Source organism: Strongylocentrotus purpuratus, unplaced genomic scaffold (genome assembly GCF_000002235.5).
Source record: "Strongylocentrotus purpuratus isolate Spur 01 unplaced genomic scaffold, Spur_5.0 spur5_scaffold_20, whole genome shotgun sequence".
NCBI classification, from domain to species: Eukaryota; Metazoa; Echinodermata; class Echinoidea; order Camarodonta; family Strongylocentrotidae; genus Strongylocentrotus; species Strongylocentrotus purpuratus.
The window spans coordinates 44,589,998-44,611,606 of NW_022145606.1; the positions used below are offsets into that span (position 1 = coordinate 44,589,998).

Here is a 21,609-nt window from a genome sequence, read left to right on the forward strand (position 1 = left end):
GAAGAGGCGGAGATGCAGCTTCGTATTCGTGGCTGAAGAGCGGTGAAGGATCTCGACGCTGACGCTCGTGATGAAGATGATGGAGAAGCTCTCAGGCGAGAAGAGAAGAGATGTGGCGCTCGACGACGGAACAGTGGGTCGTTCGATGTCGGAGGCGAAGAGTATAAATGTAGACATCAAGCCGGTGGTGAATTAAGATGGAGCAGTGAGTCGCTCGTTGAATGATCCAGACTTTGATGGAGAAATTCATCAGAGTTACGGTGAGTCGAACTCGTTGATGAAAAGAGCTACCGGAACGAAGACACTGGCAGCTCCCAGCGGAGAATCAAGCGCTATGTCGGGTCATGATTATAACGTTCCACTGGGAAACTGCCAGCCCGATGAAAACGGCAGAGAAAGAGTTGACGTGCCGTAGAAGACGAAATAGGCACAGTAGAATAAAGCCTGGAGAGGAAATTGCGGAGACGTCTTGACTCGACCAAGATGAAAGCGGGAGTGAAGTAAAACCTCGTGGCGTCGAAGATACGCGGGTGAACGGGTGCGCGTAACCACGGTGCGTGATTGGAAGGATAAACACACGTGGTCCGAATAATGCATATAAATAAGAAGCGTGATGGAAAAATACTGGAGACATGAATGTACGATAAGAGTAATAGGGCGAATGTAAGAGCCGCTACATACTAAAGGAACTTGTCTACAAAGACCAATTTTTATGATTCCCTGGGGCGGTCGTTATAGACATGTTTCACTGTATCATATTAATTGTGTAAATGCTATGATATTGTCATATTATGTACAGCATGGAAAATGCTTATATTATAGTATTGATGACTGCTTTGAGAGAAATAGTTGTTTTTATACACTCAAGGGAAGGTTAGAATTGTGCTATTGCCCCGAGGCGTGCCGAGGGCAATAGCCCGAGAGCCAATATCCCGAGAGCCTATAAAAACAACTATTTCTCGAATATTAAAGCAGTCATTAATACTTTTATATGCCAAAAAAAAAAAAAAAAAAAAAAAAAACTTTTGTCGAAGATGGGATTCGATCTCTTGCGTACCAAAGGTGATGTAACGAAAACCGCCGCCTTAAACCGCTCGGCTATCGCGCTCTGTTACCAAACATAGCAGTTTTTTCTTATATACATTAAAATGGATTGAAAACGGCTTCGCGTGGTGGAAGCTTCGCAGCTGCTCCATTAAACAGGCCCTTCTTTTACTTTTGCAATGCATATTGGCACGAATTTAGATCAAGATCTATCGGCAGATGTTGTTTTTTTGTTTTTGGAAGTTTATTTTCGTCTTAATGTCCACAATGCAAGATAAAATTGTCGGTAAGATCGATCGAGATTCAATTGTATTGAAATTACCGACCAATTCTTCGCACACGTACGGTATCCTCGATCGCTCAGACCATTTTTTAACATGTAAACCTATGGGGTAACCATGGAGACTGACCTATTTTCCCAATAACCATGGTTATTGGGATTTGAACTGTTTTTTAACCATGGTTACCGGGAATTTTCGGGAACAGTTAAAGTTTATGAATGCAATTTCGACCAATCAGATTGCTGGATTACTTAAGTGAGGTATATAATAGTTGCTATTGTTGTTATTACTGATGTTGTTTCTGCTATTGCTGCTACTGTTACTGTTGTTGTTGTTGTCATTATTATTCTTATTATTCATGTTAATTTAGTTACTGAGACTAAAGGCTGAAAGGAGTTAGGTTTTCTGATTATCACATTTTAGGAAACAAAAATGAATCTTATAAGTAGAGCAGTCAGTAAAAAGTAAAACTAGATCCCTGTAAATCAAATTTAAGAGCAAACGTACTAGAGGAATGTCATGGCTATACCATTTTCCAAAAAAATGTGACCTTGAAATTGAACTATTCTATGGGTGCCAATTACGATGACCTATTTGAAAACCTAATGAGCCAAAACTATGCTTTTACGATCTATTGTATTGAATACTGCTGGTACCAAATTTACAAGCAATTTCTCACTGCTTTTACAGACAGGCCTATCATCAAAGTGAACATATGGAAATTCAATCATTTCAGGTTAATGGCTGCAGACACAGGGTGGAATATCAATACCCAAAAGGGACTTTTTATTAACTAAAATAAAAGATAAGTAAGTTATAAGAACAATGTTCAAAATTCTACCCAATCACGAAAACTCAAATAAACCCCAATGGCTTGAAGTTGAGTTGGAAAAATAGGAATTTAACAATTTTCTGAAATAAATGGACTAAAGTTTGAGGAACTGCTTCTACCCTCTCTCCCTTTAACTGTCAAGCCAGCTCCAAGCTGGTATATTTCAGACAAGTTATGGGTATATTTGAGTCCATGAAACGAAATACAGTGTGAAGGTCAGACAAGATTGACCTTCGACATGACATTGCCCCAACTAATTGTACTGCTATGGATGTCAGCTAGAGCTGCCCTTGCCAATATCATAACATTCCCAAGCCTTTTTTTACTAGTTATAAACATATTTCCTAAAGTTCTACAGTAGGGATGAATCTGAATCTATACCCACTCCCACCCCCCCCCCCCAAAAAAAGAACATTATACTAATAAAATATAATGTTACATAAATAAATGAATGAATAACAATAAGTAAATAAACAAACAAAGAAACAAGTACATGTACATGTAAATTAATAACAATGAATAAGTCAATCAATCAATCAATCAATCAATCAAATCAATTAACTATTTAATTACTTAAAGGAAACCTAAACCCAAAAAATAAGTGTAGGTATTCTGAAAAATGAGATGTATTCCTGCCCTTTGATGTACAATATTCCTTACGAAAATGTACAAGATATATATAAATAAAGATATTCCTGGCATGATGTGATGCCTGTCACTGTCAGCATGACATGGGCGCAGCCATTTTTTTAAACATGTGACGTATCTGTTGAAGTTGTACATGTATCATGCACCAAGCTTTATTTGGAAAGAATTTTTAAATCAATAACAAAATTACCTTTACTTTTCAATGAAAAAAAAATAACAACTGAGATGATAGAAATTATATTAGGTGAAAAATAAATAACAGGGGCACAATTGTAACAAATTCATTTATAAATACTACACTATAGCAGTTGAAAAATATATTTCATTTATGAGAAACCTTCAACCCAGAAGAGCACTAACTAATTTATGCAATTTGCGTTCTGGCAATTATAGTACAAAGGAAAATAGCAGGTGAATGAAATGCTTCTTCACCACACACATCTGGGAAAGAAGCATCCATAAATTTGAATACATTTACTTGATAAACGACTTGGCATAGTACGTCACATTATCAAGAAAATGGCGATGCCCATGTCGTGCTGAGAAACTGTACTTTATTTTTGCTTTATACGTCTCTCATACACTTTGGTGGGGAATCTTGTAGATGTATGGGTAATAACATAATAAATCTCTCATAATAAGTACAGTTATTACTTGGGGTTCGGTTTCCTTTAATCAATGAATAAATGAATGAATGAAAAAAAAAAAATTAGTTAAGCAATGAATAAATGAATCAATCAATCAACCAATCAATTGATTAAAAAAATTGAAAAATCAATAATTACTATGTCAGTATAACAAAGAGCATAGGGGAACTTACCTGTGCTGGTAGCGGCTTTGATAAGTCCTTTACGAAAGACATCTTTGAGTCTGCGATTGAGGGGAAAGTTTTGTGCCCCTCCAGTCACTGAGATGAGGAGTTTAGGGTTGGTTAGATTCCAAACATCTCGAAAGAGTGAGAGAAGCATGAGTGGATTGGTTTCATAATCCACTCTTATGAACTGGGAAGAAAAACACAAGTAACCAATCACAAGATGCTATAAACCTAATGTAACAATTTTTGTCAAACAACAATAACTTGTCTATACAGAAAAATGAATAGTCATAATTTATATAAATAACACTCTGTATTCATTTGTATGTTTTGTCTATTATTTTCATATGAATTATAAATCAAATAATCTTAGTCTCTTCCTTAAAATCCTGACAAGAGAATTTAGGGGTAGCATAGGAGGAATTGTTGTCTGAATCCAGACTATCAAGAAGGACTAGATTGGGGATGGTTTCATAAGTCTATTTTCACCTTTCAGACTTCATCAAACCATGGACCAAACACAGTAGTACCATGGGGGGGGGGGGGACTCACTCTGTGTAACATGATGGATATCAAGATTCCTATCACCTTATTTACAGGTCATCCATTAAACAAAAGTGAAAACAAACAAAAAAACAAATAACAAGGCAAATAGCCACCTCAAAAAGAAAGCAATCAAAACAAAAAACAAATACTAGAAATACCTTCTTGGCATTCTGTCCGACAGCCCCTACCAAAGCTCCTGTGAACTCTATCTCTCCATAGGCATTGGTGGGAATGGTATGGGTGTGGGTTTCTGCTTTCCATTTGGCACTCGGGTCTGGGTTCTCCAAAAATCTCGCTTCATGTTTAGTCTTCCTCTTTTTGCACTGGCACCTGGGGTCCTCATCTCTCCTAAAATTGATAAAACAACCACTTTAAAGACACTGAATTCTCTCACTCTCTCTGTCTCTCTCTTATTCTTCTCTGCCTGACTCTCTCTCTCTCTCTCTCTATCTCTCTTACTCATCTCTCTCTCTCATTCTCTGTCTCTCTTTCTCATATCTTGTCTTTATACATGTATATCTCTTTAATTTCTTGTTCTACACTGTATATCCCCTTTTGTACCACCCCCCCCCCCCTCCCCCATATCGCTGTCCACTTTTCTCTCTATTGTCTACCTCTGTTTCCTTTATATTCACACAATCACGTTAATATACGAGGCCGCCATCCATCTCCAGCCTAACCGCTCACGATGGTGGTCTCCTGCGTTCCAAATTACCTCTCTAATTTATTAAAAATATTTCTTATGTTATTGTATGCTTCGTATACCTGTTTATCGAATGATATAATTGTACATGATTTTTCATTCAATTACTTTTGTAAATATTGTATTCATTGTATTTGTTATTGTTCGAAATTTTGTACTTTGACTTTGAATTTGTATATTTTTGAACGCAGAAATAAAATCAATCAAACAAAATATGCTTACAATTTGTATCTTTCTCTTTTCTGTTTTCACCTCTTTCTTCCTCTAATACCCCATTCACAGTGGCCTCAAACACCGCGACAGCAGCGGGACTGTCCCGCTGCTGTCGCGGTGTTGTCTTCAGTGTGAAGGCTCGGACCCGTTATAAACTATCGCGGGATAACACCGCCTCGCGATAACGCCGCGACAAACTATCGCTAGGTTCGCCTAGCTACAGCAGCGGGACAGTCCCGCTGCTGTCGCGGTGTTTACTCAGTGTGAAGGCTCTCCGCTATAACACCGCGACAAACACGTGTGATTTGTTTACTTACCTATCACTGACCTCTTTTCTCCAGCAATGGGGAACATAAAGTGAAATAGAAATAAAGTAACCAGTGGATTCAAATTGATTTTATTATTATGTAGATATTATAATTATCCAAATAAAAATATTTCACACTTCAAAAAATTAAAATATTCTGACTGGAAGCAATAAAAATGCTAGTTTTTTAAAAAGTAATATGATCGAGGATACATATCGGGGTCACTCGCGGGTCATGAGCCATGCATACACGTGTTTGTTACGGAGGTAATAAAAATCACCCGCTGCAGCGTGAATGGGTACATGATATTTATCCCGCTGCTGCAGCGGGATAACTTTTCTACTGTGAATGCATTTGTAGCGGTGTTATGGCGGTGTCGCCGCTCCGCTACAACGCCGCTACAAATTTCAAAACCACTGTGAATGGGGTATAAGTAACTATCAGTCCAGATTCTGTCCGTTTTTATATACTTGATATTCTTCAATCACACGCATCCAACACAGAGCGCAGTATCTCCACTCATTGCGCGATCCCCCAAATACAACCATCCAAAAGAACAGAATAGGGACTTTTAGAATGACTGGACGAGAACATGACGAACGCCGACTGATCATGCGTGTCAACGTACTTACTGCCCATGTTGACTTCAATTACAAATCTTTTAGAATGCACTCGACGATATACATGCATGCAGGAAGTAACACTATGAACATCGATCACGGACAAAGAAAGAGGAAAAAATATACAGTTCCTCATTCTACCCTCAACAAAAGAACATCCCTTCACTGCTATTATGTAAAAATGTGTAGAACAGGTGAATATGCATGTGACACCTGTTCTACACATTTTTACATAATAGCAGGGAAGGGATGTTCCTTTTTTCTACCTGAGGAACTGTATATTTTATGTGCACGCGGCATACTAGTACCTTGAGCATGTAAAGGCACTATATAAATACCAATATGTATGTTGTACTACATTTAGGAAAATCAAGGTTGACGCATTCTCGATCGCCGACTGAGACGGCGAACCGCATGCGCAGTGCCTTAAAATGACGTCACACGTTGCAGTCAAAGCTGTCGACGTGCAAATCTAAAAGTCCCTAATGAGAGGCAAGGACTACTGTCACCAGTTCCGTGTTGAGGGCGTGTTGTTTTCTCAGCTGATTGGACTAAATAACGCTTTGCCCCCCCCCCCCTCCCCCTCTCCCTCTCTTTCTTTCTCTCTTTCTCTCTCTCTCTTCCCCTGAACATTCAAGGTATATTCACATTCATTTTTTCTTAATTACATGTACATATCACGAACAGCAAGAAGAAAGAAAAATAAAAAAAATCTGGGAAACTTTTACTTACTTTCTATCCTTGGGATCAGGTGGTGCCGGAGTGAAGCGAGTACACTCTCTCATAAGAATATTCTCTCGGATCCATGATCGATAATTAGTCTGTACATTTAAAGAATAGATAACAATAAGTTAAGTTGAAGTATAAAGACCTACACCAGAAGCACATACTTTCTTGATAAAACAAAACAAAATCAATTTGAATGATCTGGCATTTAAACAATCATTTAGAAAGTGAAACTTACCTTAAAGATATAAACTCTAGTTCTGGTAAAAAAAAAAAATTAATCCCACAGAATCAAACGAAACTTACACTGAATGTTCAAGATTACAAATAAATGACATGTGCCAAACAATTTTGGAAGAAAATGTGTACTGGCTGAGTAATGAGCATAGAAAGACAAGGAAATCAAGGTAGTACTAGCCCCCGACACCATTTGTGTTGTCCCATATATAGCTTTCTGTGTACAGTGCTTGTTACTTTACCAAGACTAGGCCAAACTTATTATGATTTTGATGACTCCAGAACCTTGCAGTGCACACCAATACTTGCATGCTACATGATCAACTGTTTCTGATCCATTCCACACCTTTTCTTTCACAATGCAATCGCATTACCAGAACTCACCTTTATCTTTAAAGCTAAAGACCAGTTATGGTTATGCGATTGCATTGTGAAAGAAACGTTGTGGAATGGATCAGAAAAGGTTGATCATCTAGCATATAAGTATTGGTGTGTACTGCAAGGTTCTGGAATCATCAAAATGATAAGAAACTTGGCCCATTCTTCGTAAAGTTACAAGCACTGTTCACAGAAAGATGGCAAGTCACGAATTGGCGTGGGGTTCCAGGAGGCGGAGCCCCAGGAAGCTTAGGGGGTTTGAGGCAATAAATTACGGTCAGATGAGCATATTTTGATACCTTATTTGTGACACTGGCAGGACACAAAATGTGTGGGGTCCAAGGGTCGGAAACCACAGAAGCTCAGGGGTTTTATACATTAAATTACGGTCAGATGAGCATATTTTGTATACCTTACTACTTGTGACACTGGCAGGTCACTAATTGGCATGGGGTCCACGGGGTGGAGCCCCCAGAAGCTAAGGGGTTTTAGGCATTTTATAACGGTCAGACAAGCATGCAGGGGCCACCTTAGGCCCCTGGCGGGTTCGAGGGGGCGGAGCCCCGGAAGATCAGGGGTCTTAGGCATTTAATTACGGTAAGATGAACATATTTTGATACCTTATTTGTGACACTGGCGGAGACCCCAGAAGCTCAGGGGTTTTAAGTATTGAATTACCGTCAGATGAGCATCCAGGTGCCCGCCTTAGGGCCCTACCCAATAAACAAAATCACGTGAAAATCACGTCAATATCAAGGTATCGACTTGAGGAGAGTTACGTTCTTCAAACACCGGACATTTACGTAAATGTGTTAATACGTTTTTTGCATTAGGTAACTTAAAACACACGTACACTAAATCACGCAATTGTCACTGCAATATCACCATTATAATAACGTGATTATCCCTACCTTGGAGACCATGGTTTGTAAACCTAATACTCCCGTGTTTGTTTGGTTATGAAATTACATCTTCATACACGAAATTATCGTGTCACAGAAACACGTGAAGCGTTAGTGATAGTTTTAGTCAAAATATCTGCGTGAAATTCACGTGAATATTACGAGGCTGACTTGAGATGAATCATGTTCTTCATTCACGTGAAAATTACGTCGAAGAGGAAGTATGTTACTGTAACCCGCGTTCAACCCAATAATTACGCAAATGTTACACAATAAATGAACCAAAATATTGACGTTCTCATCCCGTTTCTGAACATCGTGTCTTGGATCTTCCATAATTACGTCAAGGCGCGCCGGAAGCAGTTTGGGATTAGAGGGGGTTGGGTGGGGGGGGGGGGGGGGTTGCAAACATCCCAGAAGAGAAAGCTAGTTGCAACTGGTCCAGTTGATGAACCATTTAATGCCAACTGGTAACCCTGGAAATTGAAATAATGATCCAGTTGATCCAGGCCAGTTATAATTCAACTGGTCTAGCTGAGCCATTAGAACCATTTGGTAAAACTTCCAACCAGTTGAACAGCAACAATACTTCAATACTGGTACGTCTGTATTTCCAATGTAAGGGCATTGGTAATAAGTAGACTTACATAATTGAATTAATCGAAAAAAACTCGTATACTTGTACTTTATTGAAATTATTTTAGTTCACAGTTAATGTTTCCCTTATTCATGTTTAACTATTTATACGAAGTAGCGAAATGTCCTAATAACTGGTAATTTATATTTGTAGTATTTTCGAAATGAATTGCATATAACTAAATCATCAGTAATTAAGAAATATGTTGTAAATTCAGATAAATTGTTTAAAAAACATAGATCTGCACGCACCCCATATTCAATATGCAAATGAATTGGTGTCAGCTGGGTCAACTCGAAATATGCCAACGCTCAGTCATTAAATGGTGCAACTGGAAATATGCACACTCCAGTTATCAACTGGTGCAATGAAAATATGCCAACAGTCAGTTATCAACTGGTGAACATAGAAATATGCCAACAGTCACGGGATTATCACCACAGAACTTAAATGGTAACTGTGAAACCATCAAGACACCCAAGAATAACTCATTTTCACACATGTATGGAAAACACGGAATACCCAGCTTATATTAATAATCCGTTTGAGTCACGCGATCATCACCGCGGAACTGCTGGCAACTTTGACTACGATTTAAATAGGTGTTTTAAGACACCTAATCATGACTTATTTTTCACACCTAAAAGTCACGTATGCCCAGCTTATATTAATAATCCGTTTGAGTCACGAGATCATCTCCGCGGAACTTATGGCAACTTTGACTTCCATTTAAATAGGTGTTTTAATACACCTAATAATGACTAATTTTTCACACCTAAATATCACGGATTCACAGCTTAGATTAGTAATCAGTTTTAACTACGTGATCATCACCAAGAAAGTTATGGTAACTTTGGAACTATTTAAAAAGGTGTTTTAAAACACTTAATAATTACTAATTTTCACACCTACATATCACGTTTTCACAGCTTAGATTAGTAATCAGCTTGATCCACGTGATCATAACCAAGAAATTTATGGTAACTTTGAAACCTTTTAAAGAGGTGTGTAAGACACCTCAGAATTACTAGTTGAATATAACCAGAGATTCACGGACAGAACAATAAGACGATTAACCGGTGTAAGTAACGTGATTATTACCATCAACCTTGGATAACCTGTGAAACCAATCAATAAAGGTGCTTACAAGACCAAATAATTACGTATTTATCGCCACCATCGGTTAACTGACAAAAAACTCGTTGCTTGGTCAAGTGGTTATTTGGTCATAAACACTTGATTTACAGAGGTAAGTGGAATCACGTTGCTCCAGTCGCGTGATAAACTGGTGGTTTTTAGGTTAGATGAAACGTGAACAGGAGTACATTTTTTGTTTAAATGAAGGCACGTGTCGATAACGTTTAAATCTAGTTCAAAAGGCACTATACTTTAAAATCACTTAAAATACACTCCCAAAAGAGGTTACTTTTTGGTGTTCTGTTTATTGGGTAGGTGAAATCCAGGGGGCGGAGCCCCCGGAAGCTCATGGGTTTTCTGCATTTATTCACGGTCAGATGGGCAATTTTTGACACCTCATTATTTTGTGAGAAAGGCAGGTTACTATTCTTTCTTTCTTTCTTTAGGAATTTGCCATTTTCCAACTTACGCATAAAAAAGTATAATTTACTAAAGATTGAGGAAAAATTTCGGAAAATTATGTCATTTCAGCAACATTTTTAAATCATCGGCATCGAATTAGAAATAAACCACGTTTGAATTATATTTGGGGCATCTGTCTCCCCCAGGCCCCTCCCCCATCAGTAAGCCAGTGCCCCCTTCCCCGATCTATACCTTTTTGGCGGGAAAAATCGCAACTGATCCCCCTACCTTTCTTCTTTCTCTTTTTTCTTTCCCTTTCTCTCCTCTTTTCCTTTCCCTTCCCTTCCTTCTCTCTGTTGTAAGTTTAATGGGGGGGCAAGGGCTTTGGCCCCACCCTCCGTCCGATCCACACGTTTTTGGCAGGATTAATCGCAACTGTTCCCCCTTCTTTTCACCCTTTTTTTTTCTTCTTCCTGTTTTGTTCCCTTTTAGCTCTCCTCTTTCCCTTTCCCTTCCTTCCCCCTTTTTTGGGCGGGGTTGATATTGACGTGATTTTGTTTATTGGGCTGTATGTGTTATAACTAGTTATATAAAGAACATGATTCTTTAATAAATAAAAGTTCATTCTCACTTTTGAGCATTAAAATAAATATTTCTCCCTTTAGAAGGTAGGCGAGAGATTTGTCAGGCTGAAAACGCACCGGTTCCGTTCAAAGTAAATATGGTGAATAATAGTGGTTGAAATCCTTGGAAGGTGATTTCTTTTCAATCTGAACATAAGATGTGAAGTGTGAAATTTAGTACGTAGTAGGGCTTGCATGTACAATTCTCTGTGAATTGTATAAACTCCACAAAGTGAAAATCAGAAAAGAACTGTTACAAGTACACATAACTTTGAATAAAAGGGTGCATTAATTGTTTGAGTTTTTGTTTGTTGATTTTGGTTTTAATGCAATTTTAGTATAGTTAGATCCCTGTTATTTGTGGAAGACAATTCAAGACATCCTTTGATTCTTGTTCACAATCCTTCTTTCCTTATAAGTATTTATAGGGACATCTTAATTTGCAATTTAGGCATCCCTTTTTTTCAAATCCTGGTTGAAACAGTGGTTTGGTATAAGTCGTAAATGTACCTGTATTAAGGTAAGTTGTGGAGGTGGGACCACAGGGTGGAGGGGGAGAGGGAGTCATCCATTCATGTACACATTTAATTTAGGATAACTTTTGCCTTGTGCCTATTTTAAGCAGGTTGAGGGGCAACGGTGGGTTGTTGTCACAGTCAGGCGCGTATCCAGGGGGGGCAGCGTGCCCTGCCCCCCCCCCCCCCCCGCAAAAAAAAGAGAGAGAGAGAGAGAAAGAGAGAAGGGAAAGAGGAGAGAAAGGGAAAGAAAGAAGAGGAAGAAAAAAAGAAAAAAGAAAAAAGGGGGAAAAGAAGGAGATCGGGGGGGGAACGAAAGGGCCTGGCTTCCCAGGTGTTAAAAATAAGAGAGAAGGAAGGAAAAGGGAAAGAAAAAAGAAAAAAGGAAAAGAGGAGACAAAAAGGGAAGGAAAAAAGAGAAAGAACAAATTAATTGGTGTCAGCTGGTTCAACTGGAAATATGCCAACAGTCAGTCATCGACTGGTGCAACTGGAAATATGCACACAGACTAGCTATCAACTGGTGCAATGAAAATGTGCCAACAGTCACGGGATTATCACCACGGAACTTAAATGGTAACTGTGAAACCATCAAGACACCCAAGAATAACTCATTGTTCACACCTAAATATCACGAATTCACAGCTTAGATTAGTAAACAGTTTTAGCCACGTGATCATCACCAAGAAAGTTATGGTAACTTTGAAACCATTTAAAAGGGTGTTTTCAGACACCTAAGAATTACTAATTTTTCACTCCTGGAAATCATGGATGCCAAGCTTATATTAATAATCCGTTTGAGTCACAAGATCATCACCGCGGAACCTATGGCAACTTTGACTACCATTTAAAAAGGTGTTTTAAGACACCTAATAATAATAACTAATTTTTCACACCTAAATATCACGGATTCACAGCTTAGATTAGTAATCAGTTTTAGCTACGTGATCATCACCAAGAAAGTTAAGGTAACTTTGAAACCATTTAAAAAGGTGTTTTAAGACACCTAATAATGACTAATTTTTCACACCTAAAAATCACGGATGCCCAGCTTAGATAAATAATCAGCTTGAGCCACGTGATCATCACCAAGAAAGTTATGGTAACTTTGAAACCATTCAAAAGAGGTGTGTAAGACACCTAAAAATTACTAATTTAATACAACCAGAGATTCACGGACAGAACAATAAGAGGATTAGCCGGTGTAAGTAACGTGATTATTACCATCAACCTTGGATAACCTGTGAAACCAATCGAGAAAGGTGCCTAAAAGACCAAATAATTACTTATTTATCACCACCATCGGTTAACGGATTAAAAAACTAGATGGAATTCGACTGCGCGCAGTCGAAAATGATGCCTCCGTCATAGAGCAATTTTACCAACCAAAACAGAAGAAATTTTTCAAATTCAAGTTCATTTGTAATCCATTAACAGGTTCTCAAAATATCGTGATTACAAGCTATTTTTGCATACATAATGAGCCATGACCTTTGACCTCATGACCCAAGAATCTACTCAGTTCATTGGCTCTGCAAGATACATACATGATCTAAGTTTGGCAGGAATCCATCAATCTGTTCTAATGATAATGCGATCACAAGCCATTTTTGCATACATAATGAGCCGCGTGACCTTTGACCTCATGACCCCAAAATCTAATCAGTTCATCGGCTCTGCAAGTAACATACATGACCAAAGTTTGGCAGGAATCCATCAATCTGTTCTTGAGATAACGTGATCACGAGCTGTTTTTGCATATATAATGAGCCCTGTGACCTTTGACCTTTGACCTCGTGACCCCAAACTCTAATCAGTTCATTGGCTCTGCAAGATAAATACATGACCAAAGTTTGGCAGGAATCCATCAATCTGTTCTTCAGATAACGTGATCACGAGCCGTTTATGCATACATAATGAGCCCTGTGACCTTTGACCTTTGACCTCGTGACCCCAAAATCTAATCAGTTCATCGGCTCTGCAAGATAAATACATGACTAAAGTTTGGCAGGAATCCATCAATCGGTTCTTCAGATAACGCGATCACGAGCTGTTTTTGCATACATAATGAGCCCTGTGACCTTTGACCTTTGACCTTGCGACCCCAAAATCTAATCAGTTCATCGGCTCTGCAAGATACATACATGACCACAGTTTGGCAGGAATCCATCAATCGGTTCTTCAGATAACGCGATCACGAGAACGGGACGTACGGACGTACGTACGGACGGACGTACGGACGGACGGACAACCCGAAAACATAATGCCTCCGGCTACTTCGTAACGGAGGCATAAAAATCGTTGCTAATTAATTGGTCAAGTGGTTACTTGGTCATAAACACTTGATTTACAGAGGTAAGTGGAATCACGTTACTCCAGTCGCGTGATAAATTGGTGGTTTGTAGGTTAGATGAAAACGTGAACAGGAGTACCTTTTTTGTTTAAATGAAGGCACGTGTCGATAACGTTTAAATCTAGTGCAAAAGGCATGCTTTAAAATCACTTAAAATACACTCACAAGAGTGGTTATTTTTTAGTGTTCTGTTTATTGGGAGGGTCTTCAAGTGAATCTACACTGTATTTCATTTGCTAATAACTTCCATTAAACATCAAAGATGTTTGGAATTATTTATGACACAAGAACAGACTTCATGTCAAGGAGAGTATGGTAAAGCATTCAGTAATGGAGAAACAGGGAAGATATATATTTTAGAGAAGTATATATGTTTGTTTGTAATTACTAACATTTTACAAGAAAAAAATAAATGAATGAACAAATGAATGGAAATACACTGGTAGATTTTATGACATCAACACATAAAAAAACAATATTTGAATAAACATATTAAAAGTACTCATGACAAAAATCAATTAGCACATGATAAAAATGCAATGAATATACTAGCATTCTTTTGATACACATGCATCAAAATAATCTGAAGCACACATGATTTTCGATTACATAATTATGATACGGATAAGGATTTCATTACGTACAATTCGATTCTCCTCTTCTTCTTCTAACAGATCATAAAGTGTGTTTTCCACTTTAGATACATCAGGATCGCTTCGATCACTGTTTTTACGTTTAACCAGGCTCGTTGCTCTCAGACTTCCACCACGATTTCCATCTGTAGACAACTGCCTTGCAACTGAGGGTCTTTTCTTGTCACTCATGTTAAAGGCAATTCAGTTCAACCAACATGCAAAAAGACACTGGAACTTTCTGCACTACAGTTCTAGCACATCTCGGTAAAGTTTTAGTCTCGCCCCCGTTGCTTCCGTTAACAAGAGGAAGTGGGAGTGCAAAACAAGCAAGTTACCTCACACGAACATACAGTCAACGACTCGACAGAATGATTAGTTTGGTGTGTGTTTCGTAGTATTTAGTATTTTTAGTAAAAAATCATACACAAGGCAAAGTATTGACGTCTGATGATAGGATTCATGCAAAGGGATCACATATAGGGTTGATGAGCTAACATACACCCTCCTGAACTCCACAAGATTCCTTCCAAACTTGTGACAGCTAGAGTCTGTAACTGATGAATCTTGAATCCAAAGAACATCTTAAGAGCACTGCATCATCCTTTGATCAATTATATTCTGGATATCAATCCTATTCTACTTGAAAAGAGAGTCTCGTTTGAGGAGGAGTCCTCTCCACAAACTTGTCAAACAGTAGACTGGTCTGATATGGTCGGCGAAGTGAACATATTGCGCTATCTCTCTCTCTCTCTCTCTCTCACTCTTTCACATACCACCTAATTTGCTTTGGTTGGGTTCAACTAACCCCTAAACTTTAGAATGGAACATGCCAACATAATTTCCTTGTAGGGGATCGGAACCGATACAGGAAAAGGCTGCTCAGCACCTTTGCATTAACTTTTGCAAGTTAGGTCATCTGTACTAATCATTACAGGTAGAGCCAAATTGATGGTGTACATGCATCGCGCAATTGAGGGACTTAAATGTTGGTAAATTGTGATGAATCATTTAACTTCATTTATAATCAAAAATTCAAGTTACTATGTCGTCCCTATTTTCACGAAGTGACGGATGAGCGCGCAATTAAAAGAAAGTTAGTTTTGAATAAATCGCTTTCAAACTTTCAAACTATAATCTCAACCTCTTTAATGTATCAAGGGCAAATAAATGTTATATCCTGGGATAGAACATATCTCAATGTTTAGTTCTATGTTTAATTATTTCCATAATTTCTTATATTTTGGGGGGGAAATGAGCTGTAAACATAACCGTCACTTCGAGAAAACACAAAATTCAAGGACGCGCTGTAATTTTGTTTTCACGAAGTGACGGCTCGTAGCCGCGGGGGTAAAAACATACAGGATTTTTCTCTCGTGGATGGAAGCAACGATTTCTGAATTGTAGCGACAATCGCGTTCGCCTTTGCTGCTCTTCAATAATACTTTACAAGCAGTATTACTTAATTTTTCAAGGACTCATGATACATTCGTTTAACGGTTGATTACCCTAGATTGATTCTTTTGTTCGGATTATTTGCCGGGGAAATATAGAAGTGAACGGTCTCACGCTTAACGACGTTGTATCATTATTCTTATTTTTTCATCGTCTCTACGATGCTCTTTGAATAAATAAAAAAAGCTTTTATTGTTAGGCTTAATTTCTGAAAGAAATTTCAATTGTTGTTAAGAAATTTTTGGTTGCACTCTGTAGATTATGATGATGTGTTTGATCTTGTTTTCAATTAACAAGATCAAACACACGATGAAAATCTACTGGGTGCAAGCCAATAAGTTATTTACCGTATACAATAACCAAATGTGAGGTGCTATGCGGTGTGGCATACACATGGCAATCACATGGTAGATAAAATTATAATCATCAGTACTGGGTCAAATAAATTAAAGAGAACTTAATTTGAACCCTTCATCGCCTTACTTTTCCCTCTCTTAATTACCTCCCTTTGCATTTTTATGCCTCGATACTACAGAAAATAAACAATAAGATCTAGCTTCCTCTTCCCCTCCTTCTTCCTAGTACATGTAGTAGGAGTAGTATTAGCAGCAGTAAGACAATAATAATGACAACAATATTATGGTTGGTGGTAATGCTATTTTTGTAATTATTATAATTGTTATTGTAATTATTATCCTTATCATGATTCTTATCATTAATATTATTATTATTGTCATTATTATTATCATTTTTATTGTTATCATTATGATGAATATGAACATTTTTATTTATTTTAAATGGTTTATTTCATTAAACAACATTCGCGGCCCGAGAACCGAATTGCAGTTTCTTTTACAAAGTATACATCAGTGACAAAGTAAAATTACATGTAAAACATTATACATGGTAACATTATGGTAGTAACATTGGAATTCTTTTGTACATATGATATATAACTGTGCTTCAACGACCTTGGCAAATTGCTTGGTACATACTTATACAGACATCTGAATTGTATTACCATATTTGCAATATCATCATCATCATTATCATATGAAGCACAACATCCGCCAATACGCACCGAGAGGACAGCGGCCACTCAACTTTTCGAACGATAAGAGGAATTCCCGACAAAAAGTAACAGTTTGGGTGGGAATCGGGAATGGAATGCTCATTTGTGTGCTTGTGCGTGTGTTTGTGTGTTTCTGTCTGTCTGGCTAATTGGATGTGTGTGATCTGAACTCACCGGTGATATGATAAGATACCATGTAGACGTATGCGACTTCACTATGGACATGCGGAAGATAGCTTTGCGCATGCGCCACTACTGTTATATTTTTCGGTACGCAGAGATTATTCTTCATTATTATTATTTTATTTCATTCATTTATTTCCTGTATGTCATAACAATTGACATAATGTGAACATCAGATATATGGACTTACAATCAAGAGTCACATTTCACCCCACCACCTTCACTCTCACTCCCTTCAAATTTCCTTTCTTGTAATATATTTCCATACTTCTTTCTTTCTTTCTTTCCTTTTTTTTCTTAATTTTATATCACTCAAATAATTTGTTTATTTAATGTTATTTTGTACATATTGCTTTTTTAATGTACTTTCGATTTGCTTGTTTGAATATGTATTATTCAAATGCTGTTATGTAAATTATTCTAATGTATTTGTAATGGACTCCGATACCCAGAATGGGTTGTCGATAAGTAAATAAATAAACTTTCAAACTAAACTTTCAAACAGTAAATATGATCAGTTTACGGATAATATATAAAAGGAGCACAATAATCACACAGAGCTAAGACGAAATAATTACTTCCTTATTGTTGTTTTGGGGCTTGCATGGGAAGGGGGAGGGGAGTGGGGGTGGCAATAGCAGCCCATCTAACCAAAATATAAAGAATAATAAAGGGGAGATCGACCCCCACCCTAAATACGAAGCCGTTTTTTTTTCTCTCCAGTTTTCTTGTGTGTGTGTGTGTGTAGATATCGACGCTGTATACCCAACTAGCTGCTCAAAAGAAAAAAATTAATAAATAAGATAAAAAATATACAAAAAAAAAAACCCTAGAAAATTACTATTCTGCATTTGGAGGGGTGCATGGTGGGGGCGGTGTGCCAGTGTGAGGCTATTAATGATATCATTCATAGTCTCTTTTTGATCTGTGACAGTGTGGCTGTCAAAATATTTAATTGGTATTGCAATTTGGCACACATTGGCCGACAACCACACACACACACACACACACACACACCCTCATACACACAGAAAGCACGCACACACAAAAACATGCCCCCATTTTCCACATTTTTGTTTTTAAAAAATCTGTAAATTTCTATTTGTAAATATGATCTAGAATCCCTAATAAATGTTAGGCCTACATTTTTTTTATTTTTTTTTGGGGGGGGGGGAGGGGGGGGGGCAACTGAGTCTTAATAAAATAGTATGGGTTGAGAGGCTCCATACACCCCATTGGTGACAAATCTGAGTACCCCACCCCCTCCCCCTAAATAAATGAGTTTGCAAACAAAAGCAAGCATCTATGACACAATCGTAACATTCACAAATAGTACATGGCAATTCCACAATAAGCGACACACATACATGTATATCAACTTTGCAAATCACTGAATAAATGTATAATTCATTTATTACATTCAGAATGTTACAAATGTGGACGATCATATGGTTCAAAAGCAGTTAACTTGTTATTGGTTGCACATGGTCTTTAAATGACTGAAATAATCAATATCTAGCCCACATTACATCGGAATTGCCAATTACTAGTTACCAATTACACAAAGTGCACATATACATGTTAATTGAATTCATACACAATTGACATTTAACCGGAATGTTAATATTTTGATTGACGTGCCTGTTCTGTATTATTTTCCGTATAACATTCAGGGTGTCCCCGAAAAATCCAGTTACTTCACATCTAATATACGCAAACTATGGATCACAATGGAAAGAGCAATCACAAAAGTTCATTCACTAGCTTTTGTTATAACACTTTTTTTTGTTGCAAATTAAGGATGGTAAAAAGTAAATACCAGGCTGAATGAAGTTTTATAATTTTAGGGCGAGTTATTTCTGAATAACTGACCATAAAATCATAAAACTTCATTCAGCCAGGTATATTAAAAAAAACAATCAATGATTTTCCCATATTATACAAGAAGTGACCCCAGCCCTTTTTGTCATCCTATATTAAGCATGTACATTTATGAGATCAAAAACTGTTTTGCTAATAGTCTAGTCATAAAGGCTACAGCTCATACCAACTCGGAATTTATATTTTGAGTAATGTTGATCTATATCTTAACCATAATTTCTAAATTTATGATTATATTATTATGTAAATTGTAATTATTCCAAGAACCCTGTTATATCATATCAGGGTAGAAAAAACAAAGAAATTATCACATGAAAAGCACAGTGCTCTTAACTCCTTTCACAAGTTTTCAATTGCATGTATTTATTTGTGAGTAATTAACTATATTCAGCCCAAGGCATTTTGTCCATTCACAGGCCCAAAGAAGGGGGGGGGGACATATATTTGGCTTCACAGTGTCCCCCTCACTAACTCTTTTATTATCTTCATATTTGGCATGCATGTAGAGTTCATAAAACTATACAATGTCACGGTGCCATGATACACAATAACCCTGTAAATTATTGCCTAAAATATACACACAAAAATCAAGGACAGTGCTTTTATAGGAACTGCACAAGCTGAATTAACAGTGACAAAATTAAAAAAAGAGATGAAACCAGCAAATGTTTTATCAACAGAAACTCACTTCATTGAACCTCAATTTTTATTTATGCGGACACACAATCTCATCTCAAAATGTATGACAGACTTTTCAACATCTTATAATCAGAACTTAGACTCAATACCAAAAACAAGTGAAGAAAAAAGAAAAACAAAACAAAACACGGCATGGCTGCCGGGTATTGAAGATAAAGAACAAGAAGGAAGAATAAGGAATAACGATATGTTATTATAATTTCAAAATCTATCACATAATTAGAATTTATTTTCAAAATGTCAAACTATAGTGCTTTTGATTTTCAAATTCATGATTACATTTTTTTCTCGGGCAATGGTGGGTCAGGTCCACTTAAGCAAAAACATCCAAAAAAAAACACTTATTCTTAATTTTCATAAAACAGTTATAAACACAAATCAGTGATATGTAAATGAGAGAGTCATTTTTGTCGCTCACATCAATTACTTTTTATTTTGTTTTTTATTTTTGCATTTTTGTCATTATTTCGGGAGGGCCGATATTCTTTCTTTTCTTTTTTTTTTTTTTTTTAATGCTTTGATTTTTAATTTCAATGTTAGATTTTGGGGAGGCAAGGATGGCTGAGGAAATGGTCAACTTTAAGGTTGATGCTTCGTCAAGTCTACCTCAAAATTTTTTACTTTAAATAGATAAAGCAGTTTAATACTGAAGTATTTTCACATAAAAGGTTATCCACAAAACAAAAGTATGCGAAAAGAGTCGATTCTGTCACTAACATCATAGTTCCTTTTAATATTTTTAACTTATTTATAACTTCCTATTTATTTTCAAGTTCGTGATTAAATTTTGGGGGCACGGGTGGGTGGGGATGAGGCTGAAACTTAAAGGTTAAGTCATGTTCACCCCCCCCCCTCCCCCCCCCCCCCCAAAAAAAAAAAAGAATTAAGAAAAATAAAAGATTCTTCGAATGAAGAAAGCAATTTTGTTTTTCACAATTCAGGAGTTATAGCCTACACACAAAACAGTAGACGGTATACAAATCAGAGGGTGGATTATGTCACTCCTTTTTTTTTTTTTTTTTCTTTAATTGTTTTCAGTTATATCAATTTCTAGCCGGGACAGCTAGGGGAACATTAATTTTTCTCTCCTTTTTTTTAAAATCATATTCCTCCCCATTGCCATTCTCACCCCGAAGACCCGTTGGTGCATGTTCCACTTCCATGGGTCCTGCTAGAGGGTCAAATACGTCACTCTCCTTTTCTTTCCATTTATATCAATTTTTAGGGACGGAGGGAATAATCATTTAAAAAATTTACATCATATTCCTCCCCATTCCAACCCCGAAAACCTGTGGATGTTCCACGGGTCCCGCTAGTTTCAGTATAATTTTGCAAAAGACTGAATTTCAGAGCAATTTTGTGTGCCATCCATTTACTTTGTACACACAAGTATGGAGCTATCCCTATGTGTGGGTACAAAATGGTTCAAAACTCACCTATAACAATGCCTAGGCTAGGCCTATGTAAAAACCCTAACAACGTGACGCTTTGAATTTTCCACACAAAAAATACATAAGTCTTTCCGGTTTCATGTTGATCTGCATGTCAAAACCTACAAAACGACATACCATGCACACTGCGCCCTTTCAATGTTCAGTAATAAGCAATTTATAGCTAGTAAAAGCATGTAAAAGAAAGCCTGGGGCCCCGTTTCTCAACACTGTCATAAGTCTAACTTCTTGACTAAATCGGAGATAGTGAGCTACTTGTCCACTAACTGTTTCACAAAGCCCTCTTTGCCAAGATCGGGGACAACAACCTGACTAAA

General features: G+C 37.3%; 1 protein-coding gene across 2 annotated transcripts in view; it reads right to left on the bottom strand.

The window, feature by feature from the left end:
- The window catches only part of LOC105443422 (transient receptor potential cation channel subfamily M member 2-like), an 81,526-nt gene that overhangs the window by 57,911 nt on the left and 2,006 nt on the right, over positions 1-21,609 (bottom strand). Inside the window, exons 1-4 of one of the 2 annotated variants that reach the window (XM_030993440.1) lie at positions 14,564-15,283; positions 6,742-6,830; positions 4,324-4,513; positions 3,626-3,806 (exon numbers count right to left, since the gene is read on the bottom strand). In XM_030993440.1, coding sequence (XP_030849300.1) covers positions 3,626-3,806; positions 4,324-4,513; positions 6,742-6,830; positions 14,564-14,743 — 640 coding nt within the window. In that variant the 5' untranslated portion in view covers positions 14,744-15,283. Of the gene's footprint in view, positions 1-3,625; positions 3,807-4,323; positions 4,514-6,741; positions 6,831-14,563; positions 15,284-21,609 lie in introns of those variants that run through there. The other variant, XM_030993441.1, reaches the window with a different exon arrangement.